Genomic DNA, 15,849 nt, shown 5'->3' with positions numbered 1-15,849 from the left:
GATTGGTACTTTTGTCTGGGTTTTGTTCTCGTTACACATACAATAGCATAAACACACAAAATGGTGTGAAATGCGTTCACTACATGCCCAGTCATGCTGCATGCAATGCACGTGAAATGCCAGTATGTGGACACATAAAAGTCACGTAACGGTGTCATATTCCTCGTCACATTAAGAATGCCACGACTCAGAGAAGAACAAAGGGAGCGAGCGTTGGGCATGGTTTAAGGGGGGACTTCACAAAGCCAAGTTGCTAGGACCTTCAGAGTCCATCCATCAACTATTGGACGACTTGCTGAATGTCATTAACAGACTGGGAGTGTCCGTGATCGACCTCGACCTGGTCAACATCCCGTTACGACCCCACACCAAGATCTGCAGATTTCAAACAATGTCATAATACTCTGGCACAGATGTTGTTCCATCAGGGTAACGGTTACAATATCCAAAGGACATTCAAAATGTTTTGTGGTAGACATACCGGCCACGGTGGTGTCGTGGTTAAGCCATCAGACATAAGGCTGGTAGGTACAGGGTTCACAGCCCGGTACCGGCTCCCAACCAGAGCGAGTGACTCAATGGGTAGGTTTAAGACCACTATATCTTCTCATTTAAAACTAATAACTAACCCACTGTCCTGGTCAGACAGCCCAGATAGCTGAGGTGTGTGCCCAAGACATCGTACTTGAACCTTAATTGGATATAAGCACGAAAATCAGTTAATGAAATTAAACATGTGGTAGAAATGTAGAGGTTATATCTACTAAATATGATGCATAACTGTCCACAAATTATGGCTGATGCTATTCCATATTTGGTGAAACTCTTGCACATTTATAATTTTTTCATCAATTTAAAGGGACATTCCTGAGTTTGCTGCATTGTAAGATGCTTTCGACTAATAACATATTTCTACGATTAAACTCACATATTAAATATATTTTCTTGTTTAGGATATAAGTGTCTGTATATTCAATGTGTTTCTGGTCGTCTTAATATTTGCAAGAAAACACGTTTAATATACAGCCACTCATATTTTATGCAGAAACATATATTTGATATGTAATTACAATCGTCAAAAAGTCTTTGTTGGTCGATAACATCTTACCAACTGCAGCAAACTCAGGAATTTCCCTTTAAAAGAATGAATGAATGAATGAATGAATGTTTAACGACACCCCAGCACGAAAAATACATCGGCTATTGGGTGTCAAACTATGGTAATGCAAATAAATAAAGTGATGATCAACATCAACATAAAAATTCAAGGTTTAAACAAAAACAGTGTAAAGAACTGTGCAAAAATACAAATACAAATATCACAGAATTTTAGGACACCGAATTTTACTCTAAACTTAAATTTGTGCTGTATTGGCCATTCTCAAAGATAATGTTACACCCCGGCACCACGGTGAGGTTACAGCACGCACAGGGGCCCTTTAAAAGAAGTGACGGACTTGACAGCTGTGGTGTCAGTTTTCATGAAGGGTGTCACCTGTGTGTCAGGATATGCTCACCTTTCACGAACACCTGATATCATCTCTGTTATGACAGTGATTCATGAGTGCATGTCATCACAACTGTCCTTATTCCAATGAGATGTTCTGTTCGTTTTGTTTTAGTAAACTAGTCTGGGAGAGGCAAACTTCTTTGTGGCAGTGTCTTCTTCTTATACCCTTCGTCCCTTCTGGGGCATAGGTCATTGACTACAGTTTCCAGAGTTGTCTGTCCTGGGCTTTGGTTTCAAGCTGCCTCCAGGTGTATCTTGTCTTCTTGGTGTCCACCTGGAGGTTCCTTCGCCATGTGTTCTTTGGGCGGCTTCTTTTTCTTCTGCCTTGTGGGTTCCATGTTGGAACCTGCCTGGTGATATTCGATGCTGGTTTCCGGAGCGATGACCAATCCATCCACCATCGTCTCCTTCTAATCTCATCTCTTTGTGGCAGTGAAAGGATGATTAATTCTCTAGTAACCGACCTCTTCAGAATAGCAGTTCTCTTTGCGAGTGTAAAGATGAAATCTCCAATAAAGGACATCCTGTAAGTGGCAGTCCTCTTTGTGGCAGTGTAAGGGTGAAATCGCCTATAAACACCCTCTTGAGAGTGGCAGTCCTCTGTGGCCTGGTATTCAGGAGCCATCTATATACTCTTTGTACTTATGTATCAGAACCTTTAACCCTTTTGTATTTTTGCACAGTTCTTTACACTGTGCTTTGTTCAAATCTTGAAATTTTATATTGATGTTGATCATCACATTGTGTTTACATTTACCATAGTTTGACACCCAATAGCCGATGTATTTTTCGTGCTGGGGTGTCGTTAAACATTCATTAACATTTCCCCACAAGAGGTAAATATACTAGAAAATATAGCTTTCTGTGTACTGGGGAGAGGGCTAAATTTCAATGATGCGAGTATTTAACTAGGATAGTCCCCCTTTGTGGTTATATATCATAGGGAATATTGCCATGGGGGTAAATTTTGTTACATATATACCCCTGCAAGGGGGATGGGGATTTCCACAATTACTTGTTATTTGTCTGGTTTTCTTTACTTACTGTCTCTGCCATGGCGGTAGAATTTATAATGTTTGTGATGGTTCAAACCAAACGTGTCTTTCTTTTCACTTGGTAACTGAAAATATGGAAAATAAATAATATATACACTTGGAAATTAATCAAAGGGTTAAAGTTAAAGTTTGTTTTATGTAACAACAACATTAGAGCACATTTCATAATTTTGATATATCCTTTTATAGGAAACCTGCCACATTTTTCCTTTAGAAGTGGGGTATTTTTATTATGCAGTTTTTCAGGATTGCACATATTACGGTCTTTGATATATCATTCATGGAACAAGAAAAACCCTATAAAAAAAAACAGAGTATACCAAGGGGCTTTAATTTTCTTATCAAAGCACCCTCAAATTTGATACCGACACTTTAAATAATAAATATATACCACAGATTGAAATTTTATCTATTAAAAATATACCTGATATTTAAACTGTATTACATCAGATACTGACAATTTAAATAATAAAAATATATAAGAGATTTAAATTATAACTACATGTATTAAAAATATACAAGAGATTGAAATTTTAAATATTAAAAATGCACAAGAGATTTAAATGGTATTAAATCAGACATTGACAGTTTATATAATACAAATATACAACATACTGAAATTGTAACTATTGTGTGTGTGTGTGTGTGTGTGTGCCCAGGACAGCATGCTTAAACCATACTTAGATATAAGCACAAAAATAAGTAAATGGAATGAAAATGTAACTCTACGTGATGAAGTTATACACAGCTCAATATCTTGAGGCATTGTGAAAATGTAAATTCTCACCTCCCAGTTGAAATACACAGCTGGAACAAATGAACAGACAGATGAACAGACAGACAGACAGAGAGACAGTGAAAATGTAAACTCTGTCTCACTTGAAGTAGACAGCTGTATATATAGGACAGATGACCAGAATGACAGACGGACAGATGGACAGATAGACAGACAGATATATGGATGGACACACAGATGGACAGACAGAGAGTGAAAACATAAACTCTCACCTCTCAGTCAAAGTTGACAGCTGTATATGTGGGACAGACGGAAAGATAGACAGACAGATATACAAACAGATGGACAGAGAGACAGTAAAACCGTAAACTCTCACCTCCCAGTCAAAGTAGACAGCTGTATATGTGGGACAAATGGACAGACGGACAGGCAGAAAGACATACATACAGACAGACAGATGGACAGAAATACAGTGAAAATGTAAACTCTCACATCCCAGTCGAAGTAGACAGCTGTACATGTGGGACAGATGGACAGACAGACAATGAAAATGTGGAACAGATAGACAGACAGACAGATATATGGACAGACAGACATACAGATAGTGAAAACGTACACTCTCACCTCCCAGTCGAAGTAGACAGCTGTATATGTGAGATAGATGGACACATGGACAGACAGACAGACAGTAAACACGAAACTTACCTCCCCATCAAAGTAGACATATGTATATGACGGACAGACGACGATGGACAGACAGACAGACCGAGAAACCGTAAACTCTCACCTACCAGTCAAAGTAGAAAGCTGTATATGACGGACAGATAGACAGTAAAAATATAAACACACACCTCCCAATCAAGTAGACAGCTGTATATGTGGTACAGACAAATAGACAGACATACATATGCACGGACAGATAGACAGACAGACAGATAGTAAAGACGTAAGCTCTCACCTTTCAGTCGAAGTAGACAGATGTATATGTGGGACAGATAGAATAGAATAGATGTTTAACGTCACCCCAGCATGAAAAATACGTCAGCTATTGGGTGTCTAACTATGGCAAGGTGGGACAGATGGACAGATAGTACACGCAGACAAACAAACAGACAGACAGAAGGATAGAGATACAGACGGACGGTAAAACCGTAAAGTCTCACCTCCCAGTCGAAGTAGACACTGGTGGTCCCCTCGTTGACGATTGTGAGTTGAGACTTGAGCAGCTCGCCGGGGTGTCCAGTCATATAGATTTTAGTGACTTCCATGTTGCAATCTGGCTCCTCTGTCCAGGTATACATGTTACCATTTACACTCAAACTTGGCCTGCCTTTTTGTATGGACCTTCAATACAAATACATAATACAGAACATCACATACATTGTCCAGGTATACATTTTACCGTTTACACTCAGACTTGGCCTGCCTTTTTGTATGGATTTTCAATACAAATACAGAATACAGAATACAGAACATCTCATACGTTGTCCAGGTATACATGTTACCATTTATACTCAGACTTGGCCTGCCTTTTTGTATGGATCTTCAATACAAATACAGAATACAGAACATCACATACGTTGTCCAGGTATACATGTTACCATTTATACTCAGACCTGGGCTGACTCTTGGCATGGATCTTCAAAACAAATACAAACACACAATTCATAACAGAGCATACGTTGTTCAATCAATCAACCATTTGACTCGAGTTTAGATCCACTGTAGGTTCAAGCACTACTGTATTGGGCACATTCTCCGAGATTCTCCGGTGGATGTGTTCAAGACACATATATTGTTTTCTTTTCCTGTTTATTGAACAAGTTTATTTTGTGCAAGAATGCATATTACGATACCACGTAGCAGTCGAGTGGTATGAGAGGCGGGACGTAGCCCAGTGGTAAAGCGCTCGTTCGATGCGCGGTCGGTGTGGGATCGATCCCGGTCGTTGGGCCAATTGGGCTATTTCTCGTTCCAGCCAGAGCACCACGACTGATATATCAAAGGCTGTGGTATGTACCATCCTGCCTGTGGAATGGTGCATAAAAAAGATCCCTTGCTGCTAATCGAAAAGAGTAGCCCATGAAGTGGCGACAGCGCGTTCTGTCTCTCAATATCTGTGTGGTCCTTAACCATATGTCTGACGCCATATAACCGTAAATAAAATGTGTTGAGTGCGTCGTTAAATAAAACATTTCTTTCTTTCTTACGAGTGATATGTACTTGCGCAAAATAAACTTGTACAACAAATAAGAAGCGAAAACAACGTATGTCAGGTTTTGTATTTACTACATATCTTAATTTATTATTTTTAAATTAAAGGGACATTCCCTAGTTTGCTGCAATTTTAAAGATGTGATCGACTAACAGTCTTTTTATCGATTGTAATTACACATCAAATATATTTTTCTGCATAAAATATTAGTGGCTGTATATTAAACGTGTTTCTGATCGTTCTAATATTTGTATTACGTTAAATTTCATTTTATTTTCTAAAATATATTTTTTTGTACGTAAGAAAATATTTGAAGACAAAATCCAGTTTGGGCTTCTTACAAATATTAAGACGACCAGAAACACACTGAATATACAGACACTAATATTCTAAACAAGAAAATATATTTGTCATGTAATTTTAATCGTAGAAATATTTTATTAGTCGGAAACATTTTTCAATGCAGTAAACTCAGGAATGTCCCTTTAATGTTTTTAATTTAACGTCATATTTAGAATTTATTACATCAATAATCAATACTCCTTTCATGGATTTACCTACTGTTAAGAATCATACTCTGCAGCAATCTTGCGTAATGTTTCTAAATTTGTAAATCATATATGACATAAGTAACAAAACAGCGCTAACTCAAGTAAAAATAAAAAGATAATTCCTCATTTAAAAGTTCCGGTCCACATAAATTTGTCACACAGTTTGAAAATGTCTTTATTACTATAGTAAGATTGAATTGGTATATAATAAAGTTTTATTTTATAACTTGTCAATAATATCTATGTTATAAACCCATTTGATATTTTGATGTACAGCTTATTAACCTAGTTAATGTTTTGCTGTCAATGGGTCACTAGTTTACAAGCCAACGAGACTTGTATACCTGAGCGTAACATTTTGTAAGATTTAGTTATAGTGCATGATGTCAAACTACATTTGAGCTAATAATGATGTCGTCATATTACCGATGAAGCTGAATTTATAACTGTAAATTACATAAATATCGAATTAAAATGTTATTTTCGAAGTGTTATAAAATAAATAATATAGACAATTAGCTACTCGTGTGTTTTTTTTTATATGTAAAATATCAACCTCGTCTGGTTAATCTATATTTGTCTCGGCCGAGTATAGACAATTACCGATTAACATAGATTCGATCGATATTTTCCATATTCAAAACCACTATATATATATATATATATATATATATATATATATATATATATATATATATATATATATATATATATATTGTTTAATTCTTTGCTTGCTGCTATTAATGTAAAAAGAATACCTATTGTAGTTCATGACACTGGAAACATTGTTTTAAATGTTATGGGTGGCTTTCAGAGGTTTTTTTTTTTTAATTATGATAGTTAAGTGATAATCATTTAAATTTGGATTGAAACAAACATGTTGAGAGTACTGCTAAATACATGTCTATATCTCCTAAGTTCAAGGGCCATAACTGTGTAAAACATGGGTAAATCGCTGTCAAAGTCAAACTTTATCTGTACATGATAAGGCTGTAGTATACACAAAATTTCATAATAAACATGTTGGGACAGACAAATAGACAGAAAGATGCAGATGCAAGCTATACACCCCAATAGTTGGCAGCAAATCTGGATGGCAGTTGCTATGCAGGAATTTGTAACATTGAGCGAATAATGGCACTAGAGCACACTGATTGTGAGAGTACCGAGAGTACATGTCACCTACCGGCTCCAACAAATTCTTGTCTCTCCTACATTCGTGGGTCATAATTCTATGGTAAAATTGGTACACTGCCATGAAAGTCCAACTTGATCATTAGGGTGTATACCCCAAATCAAATCCCATAGACGACAATAGTAATATGTGTGGCTAAAACTACTACCTGCAGCATATCAATTGCCAAAAACACCACATATATAAATACCACACCTCGCATTTAAAGTAAATCAGAAACAAACTGGGGGTGAAGCTGCTCATTTCAGAGATAACAATAGTGTCTGTGACTACCCTTGTTCCACACACAATTTGAGTACTTTTTTTTATACAGGTATCCCATACATGTTTCAAGCATAAAGCTACTTGACACAGTGTTACTAGATGAAATACAATCCCATACATTTCTGGCACAGATGAAACTAATTTTGTTTACAACAAGCACACAAGTCTTACATGCATCATCAATGGCAGGACTTGTGGTATTAACTGCTCTACCAAAAGTTGGGTGCACCTCAAACTTTGACCCAGCCAGAAGTTATTTGATACACTACTACCTTTAACAGTACTTGTTTAAGCTATACACAAAATATCACGAGGCATTGTAAACAAAAACAAAATATGCAGAAAACTATACGTGGGACTAACAGACAGTCAGACAGACAGACAGACAGAGAGACAGAGACAGACAGACAGACAGACAGACAGACAGAATGATGGAAACGAAATCTATAGTCACCTTCGGTGTGGGAGTGGGTGAATATGCAATGACAAACTGTTTAATGTTGAACTGGACAATTAAGTTTCACACAGGGAATGGATTTGGTGGGGGGGTGTAGGTGTGAGAGGTCGGATGACGTGGATGGGCAGTGGCACTTTAACACAGTAACCAACTGGATGACTCACATTTTCAGGCTGTAACGATGACTTGGACGTGTAGATAAAGATGACTCGTCGTCATCTGGAGACTGTAGCAAAGACTGCCCCTTCACATCCAACTGGCAGAAATCCTGAAATTTATAATATATTTCCATATAGGGGCGGGACGTAGCCCAGTGGTAAAGCGTTCGCTTGATGCGCGGTCGGTTTGGGATCGATCCCCATCGGTGTGCCCATTGGGCAATTTTTCGTGCCAGCCAGTGCACCACGACTGGTATATCAATAGCCGTGGTATGTACTACCCTGTTTGTGGGATGGTGCATATAAAAGATCCCTTGCTGCTAATCGAAACAAGAGTAGACCATGAAGTGGCGACAGCGGGTTTCCTCCCTCAATATATATGTGTGGTCCTTAACCATATGTCTGACGCCATATAACCGTCAATAAAATGTGTTGAGTGTGTCGTTAAATAAAGTATTTCCTTCCTTTTTCATTTCCATATAGGCTGATAGGTACAGGGTTCGCAGCCTGGTACCGGCTCCAACCTAGAGCGAGTTCTTAAGGGCTCAATTGGGTAGGTGTAAGGCCACTACACCCTCTTCTCTGTCACTAACTACTAACCAACTAACAACTAACTCACTGTCTTGGACAGACAGCCCAGATAACTGAGGTGTGTGCCCAGGACATCGTGTTTGATCCTTAATTGGATATAAGGACGACAATAGGTTGAAAATGAAAAGAAATATTCATATAAAACTGTGCAAAATTAAAAATATTTAGCAAATATTGATGAAAATAAACTTTGTCTATAAAACTAACAAACATTCTGAGAGTTCTGCTAAACCAATACTTCGCCCCTACCACGACTAACAATGTTTCGTATGTCATACGTTCAAGCACTATAACTCTGTCCCAAAATGGGTAAATCGCCATGATCTGTAACGGTACCTAATAAAGCTATACACAAAATGTCTATGCAATGTTAATAAAAAAAAACATGTTACAAGCAGTTGCAAAATAAAAGATTTTCTGTAACATTGTATAAATGTAAAACTGTAATTGTACTTCTGTGCAAAAATGTGCACACATTTGCAATGTGTTGTACCAAATCCTGTATAGAACAGAAATGTATAACAGTGTGTATAATCAGGTATATAAAACAATACAAAGTCCTGTACAATATTATTTAAAATCCTGTGGAAAACAATAAAAAGTTCTGCATAAAATTGTACATAAATCATGTACAGCACAACATAAAATCCTGTACAATACTGTACATAATCCTGTATAAAACTGAAAACGTCCTCTGTAAATAATGTGCTATATCATGTCATGTGTTTTTGTTTTGCCTACTGAAAACCGAATCGTCCCATCCCTACAGTGCACCATGACTGGTATATCATAGGTCATGTATGTGCTATCCTGTATGTGTGATGATACATATAAAAGATCCCTTGCTACTAATGAAAATATAGATAACGGGTTTCCTCTCTAAGGCTATTTGTCAGACATACCAAATGTTTCAAATCCAATAGCTGAGATTAATTTGTCAGTGTCCTCGACTGGTGACGTTAAACAAAATATTAAATATATATATACTCTTCAAACAAGTAGTGGAACCTGAAATATTAATGTTAATATCAACTATTAGACGTTTTGACCACAGACCTCCTAGTAAGAAACTTTCACGTCTGTTTATTAACTCACCTAAACATATTCCATTGCACGTACGTGGGGTGTCATTTTCGATTTTGAAATTTCGAGGAAGGTCTATTAATCACTGTGGAACATTATTTCTGTCAATCGTTTTCATTCTGTTGATGATACAGTTGTTGTTGTTTTGTTTTTAGTCGTTGTTATTGTTTGAATTTGCGATTTACTTATAAAAGAACGTCAACTTTCAAATTTCACGTCTGACCCCAATCGTCCTTCAAGGTCTTTGGTGGTCATAAAACCTACTGTAATACTGAACTACCGGTTGTAATGTTTACCAAATTAATTCACCATTATCATATAATCATTCCCCACAGCTAATATACCTTACAATTTTGGCAATTGTAAATTCTTATTAGAGTTCCCCTACTTTTTCTGAAGAGTATATATATTCTATAACACTGAACATTTTATTTGTCTGAAATTATCCTAAAATAACCCTCCTCACTGCCTGGAGTAGGAACCCACGCCCATTTTGCATCTCTTCAAATATCTGTAAGAAAGTTTTTAACTAGGGGTATCACGATATACCGATGCATCGCGATGCTACTGCTGACGATACGATACACGATGCCCTTGCTTGTGTATCGATTCTTATTTTGATCATGTATCGATTTCTGTATTCTGTGTTCATTTACCAACACCAATTTGTACTGGTATTAATATTACCTATCTGTGACATTTGTATTTTTCGCAGTTCTTTTTACTGTTTTTAATTTAATTTTGAATCTTTATATTGATGTGGTTCATCATTTACTGTTAACATTTACCATAGTTTGACACCCAATATCCGATGTATTTTTCATGCTGGGGTGTCGTTAAATATGCATTCATTCATTCCTCTCTCTCTCCCCTCACTCCCACAGTTTCTGTCTGTCTCTCTCCCTATCTGTACTGGTATGTACTTATTGACAAGTTATTTCCATAATAATAATAATAATATTAATAATAATAATAAGACACTGGGCGGATAATATGTGCCAGTTTATGCCAATATGTCTATGATGTGGTATGTCTACATTAAAGGGACATTCCTGAGTTTGCTGCATTGTAAGATGTTTCCGACTAATAAAATATTTCTACAATTAAACTTACATATTAAATATATTATTTTCTTGTTTAGAATATCAGTGTCTGTATATTCATGTGTTTCTGGTCGTCTTAATATTTGTCAGAAGCCCAAACTGGATTTTGTCTTCAAATAATTTCGTACATACGAAAAAAACAATATTTTAGGAAATTTAACCTAGTACCAATATTAGAACGATCAAAAACACGTTTAATATACAGCCACTAATATTTTATGCAGAAAAATATATTTGATATATTATATTATATAGAATATTATGTAATTACAATCGTTAAAAAGTCCATGTTAGTCGATATCATCTTAGAAAGCGCAGCAAACTCAGGGATGTCCCTTTAAAAGGTTTTTTAATCAATGTTTTACTTTCATCAGGTTTATTTCATATTTTTAAATCAATTTACTTACGCCGCAACGTAATGTTTTATGGTGAAAGAGGTATTGCGATATGTATCGTATCGTGGGCTATGTATCGTATTGTGGGCTATGTATCGTGATATTTATCGTATCGTGAGCTATGTATTGTGATATGTATCATATCGTGGGCTATGTATCGCGATATGTATCGTATCGTCGGTTACATATCGTGATGCATATCGTATTGTGGGCTATGTATTGTGATATGTATCGTATCGTGGGCTATGTAGCATGATATATATCGTATTGTGGGCTATGTATTGTGATACGTATCGTATCATGGACTATGTATCCTGGTATGTATCGTATCGTGGGGTATGTATCGTGATACGTAACGTATCGTGGGCTATATATCGCGATATGTATCGTATCGTGGGCTATGTATCGCGAAACGTATCGTATCGTTGGCTATGTATCGTGATACGTATCGTATCGTGGACTATGTATCGTGATACGTATCGTATCGTGGGCTACGTATCGTGGACTATGTATCGCGATACCTATCGTATCGTGGGCTATGTAACGTGATACGTATCGTATCGTGGACTATGTATCGTGATACGTATCGTATCGTGGACTGTGCATCGCGATACGTATCGTATCGTGAGGTAGGTGTATCGTGTCACCCCTAATTTTAACACTTACAGGAAAATCGATAGGACAGAATAGAAGACTTTTCAGTTTATCTGGTGGTGCGCCTGAATTTTATCGTATCGTGAGCTATGTATCGCGATATGTATCGTATCGTGGGCTATGTATCGTGATATGTATCGTATCGTGGGCTATGTATCGTGATATGTATCGTATCGTGGGCTATGTATCGTATCGTGGGCTATGTATCGTGATACGTATCGTATTGTGGGCTATGTATCGTGATACGTATCGTATCGTGGGCTATGTATCGCTATACGTATCGTATCGTGGGCTATGTATCGTGATACGTATCGTATCGAGGGCTATGTATCGTGGGCTATGTATCGTGATACGTATCGTATCGTGAGGTAGGTGTATCGTGATACATATCATATCGTGAGGTAGGTGTAACATGATACCCCTACTTCTAACACTTACAGGGAAATCGGCAGGAGGACAGAATAGAAGAGTTTTCAGTTTATCTGGTGGTGCGCCTGAAATTATATTTATACAAAAACAAATGACAGCGTTTTATTAGTGGAACATTTTTCTAGTTATCTGAGGACAGGTGTTAAAGCGACACCCCTGACTTTACTACAATTTTTAAGTTGTTATCGACTAACAGAGACTTTTTAAAGATTGTAATTACATATTAAATATATTTTTTCTGCATAAAATATTAGTGGTTATATATTAAACGTGTTTCTGATCCTTCTAATATTTGTACTAGGTTAATTTTTTCGTACGTACGAAATTATTTGAAGACAAAATCCAGTTTGGACTTCTTACAAATATTAAGACGACCAGAAACACATCGAATATACAGACACTGATATTCTAAACAAGAAAATATATTTAATAAGTAAGTTTAATCGAAGAGATATTTTATTAGTCGTAAACATCTTACAATGCAAACTCAGGACTGTCCCTTTAAAATACATATACAGAGGATTCGTCCCGAGTGCTTTTTAATATGGAATATATCTACAGAGTCTGTTAATCAGTACTTGTCGAGGCTGATATCTTACATATTAAAAACCATGAGCACCAAATTCTTTTTATTGTATAACACTTCTAAAATTTAATTTTATATTTAGTAAATCACAGTTTTAGTATTTCACCTTTATCGGTAATATGACGTCAACATGATGGCACAAATGTTGTTTGATATGATGCATTTTATCTAAATCTTATCAAAACGTTATGCTCGGTTTTACAGGTCTTGTTGTATTGGGGAAAAAATATCCATTGACAGCAAAATAATATATACATGTATTAATCGGGTTAATACAATAAAATATCAAAAGGATGAATTTTTATTGCTTGATTGATTGAATGAATGGAAGGAAGAAAGAAACGCGAATTAATTAATAACTGACTGACTGCACAATGATGGATGGATAGTTAAACGAATATAGACAGACACAGAAGGGTGAGTAGTTAAACGAATATAGACAGACACAGAATGATGTGAAGTTAAACGAATATAGACAGACAGAAGGATGGGTAGTTAAATGAATATAGGCAGACAGAAGGATGGGTAGTTAAACGAATATATAGACAGACACAGAAGGGTAGGTAGTTAAACAAATATAGACAGACACAGAAAGATGGATAGTTAAACGAATATAAACAGACATATAAGGATGCGTAGTTAAACGAATATAGACAGACAGAAGGATGGGTAGTTAAATGAACAGAAGAAAGGAAGGGTGGCATGACTGAATGTGTTTCTCACCTTTTTCTACTCTAATGGCATCAGGTAATGCAACAATTTCAGTATCTTTTGGACTTTCTGTTCGTTTTTGGCAAACGCTGAAGAAAAAATAAACATATCCATATACACATATCTAGTTACGAATTAATAGTATAGGTTAAGAATGGATAGATGGATGGATGGAAGGAAAGATGGATGGATGGAAGAATGGATGGAAGGAAAGATGGACGGATGACAAATGGGCGGAAGGATGGATGGATGGATGGATATATGGATGGATAGAAGGATGGATGGATGGACGGATGACAAATGGATGGATGTGTATGGATGGGTGGCAGGCAGGAGTGGAGGCAAGGATGGCTAGATGGATGGTTGAATTGTTGGATAAATTTGCATTGATGGATGGAAGGATGAAATGATGGATGGATGGATAAATAAATAATTGAATTAAGGATGGATGGAAGGATTAATGGATGGATGTGCATTAATGGTTGGATGGATAGATTAATGGGCGGACGAATGAATGGATGGAGGGAAGTATGGGTGGATATGGATAATAGGACAGATGGACGAATGGGTGTATCAGTGGGTTAGTCAATCAATGTTAATACAGAAGACTATATTAATCATTTCATTTCAAATTTAATTTCAACTTATATTCGTGTTTACATCCAATTAAGGTTGAAGCACATGCGTACACACCTCAGCTATCTGGGCTGTCTGTCCAGGACAGTGGGTTAATAATTAGTCAGAGAGAAGAGGGTGTAATAGTCTTACGCTGAGTCGTTAAAACTCGCTCTGGGTGGAGCCGGTACCGGGCTTCAAACCCTGTACATACCAGCCTTATGTCCGATGGCTTAACCACGACACCACAGAGGCTGGTTATACTAATCTATGGGATTTGTACTGATATGCTACCCATTATAGGTAGCATATCAGTACAAATATACTAGTAAGACTGAGTCTTTGTCAAGCATCAATATAAATGAGTTTCTTGCCTTCTAGTTGAAATTTCGAAACTACAGAAGTCAACCAATTGGTTATGACTGAAAAATGCCACATACCTTCCTAGGTTACGCAGACTACATCGTATTTGATGCCACTGGATGTTAAATGTTTTAGTAATGTTGACAGACAGTCTTGGTAGGATACCTGTAATAATTTTCCATTGGCAGCAGGGACAGGACGTAGCCCAGTGGTAAAGCGCTCGCTTGATGCGCAGTCAGTCTACGATCGATCCCCGTCGGTGGGCCCATTGGCCTATTTCTCGTTCCAGCCAGTGCACCATGACTGGTATATCAAAGGCCGTGGTATGTGCTATACTTTCTATGGGATGGTGCATATAAAAGATCCCTAGCTACTATTAACTAATGGAAAAATGCAGCGAGTTTCCTTTCTATGACTGTCAAAATGACCATATGTTTGACATCCAATAGCTGATGATTAACAAATCAGTGTACTCTAGTGGTGTCGTTAGCACATACGTAGCCCATTTGGTAAAGCGCTCGCTTGATGCGCGGTCAGTCTAGGGTCGATCCCCATCGGTGGGCCCATTTGGGCTATATCTCGTTCCAGCCAGTGCATCATGACTGGTATATCAAAGGCCGTGGTATGTGCTATCTTTTCTATGGGATGGTGTATAAAAAAGATCCCTTGCTACTATTAACTAATGGAAAAATGTAGCGGGCTTCCTTTCTATGACTGTGTCAGAATGACCATATGTTTGACATCCAATAGCCGATGATAAACAAATCAATGTGTCGTTAAACAAAAACAAACTTTTCAATTAGCAGCAAGGGATTTTTTAGGGTTTATACAACCAAATGAAATCCCATAGACAACAATAGTAACATATGTGGCTAAAACTCCTACCTGCAGCATATCAATTGACATATACACCATGGATATAAATACGACCACCTCTCAGTCTTAAAGGAAATCAGAAAAAATTGGGGGTCAAGCTGCTCATTTCAAAGATAATGGGTAGCGTCTTTGAAGTACAAGGCTACTTGACACGGTAGTACTAGATGAAATAAAATTGTATACATTTTTTGCCCAGATGAACCTAATATCTTTTTGCAACCAAGACACTCAGATTTATCACCAATCACAGGACTTGTGGTATTAACTGCTCTATCAAAAGTTGGGTGCACCTCGAAATTTGA

The 15,849-nt window shown here is 37.1% G+C and overlaps 1 protein-coding gene across 3 annotated transcripts in view; it reads right to left on the bottom strand.

Moving 5' to 3' along the window:
- Positions 1 to 15,849, bottom strand: part of LOC121373821 — a 71,926-nt gene that overhangs the window by 22,023 nt on the left and 34,054 nt on the right. For all 3 annotated transcript variants that reach the window (XR_005958136.1, XM_041500599.1, XM_041500600.1), the window contains exons 9-13: positions 13,706 to 13,782; positions 12,406 to 12,461; positions 8,148 to 8,251; positions 4,465 to 4,645; positions 2,555 to 2,630 (exon numbers count right to left, since the gene is read on the bottom strand). Coding sequence is in view for 2 of the 3 variants with exons in the window: in XM_041500599.1 (XP_041356533.1) it covers positions 2,555 to 2,630; positions 4,465 to 4,645; positions 8,148 to 8,251; positions 12,406 to 12,461; positions 13,706 to 13,782 (494 nt within the window). In the remaining variant the exon portion in view is untranslated. The remainder of the gene's footprint in view (positions 1 to 2,554; positions 2,631 to 4,464; positions 4,646 to 8,147; positions 8,252 to 12,405; positions 12,462 to 13,705; positions 13,783 to 15,849) is intronic.

The sequence above is a fragment of the Gigantopelta aegis genome, chromosome 5 (genome assembly GCF_016097555.1).
Source record: "Gigantopelta aegis isolate Gae_Host chromosome 5, Gae_host_genome, whole genome shotgun sequence".
Taxonomy (NCBI): domain Eukaryota; kingdom Metazoa; phylum Mollusca; class Gastropoda; order Neomphalida; family Peltospiridae; genus Gigantopelta; species Gigantopelta aegis.
The sequence above is the reverse complement of the archived record's forward strand: the minus strand, read 5'-3'. Positions and strand labels throughout refer to the sequence as shown.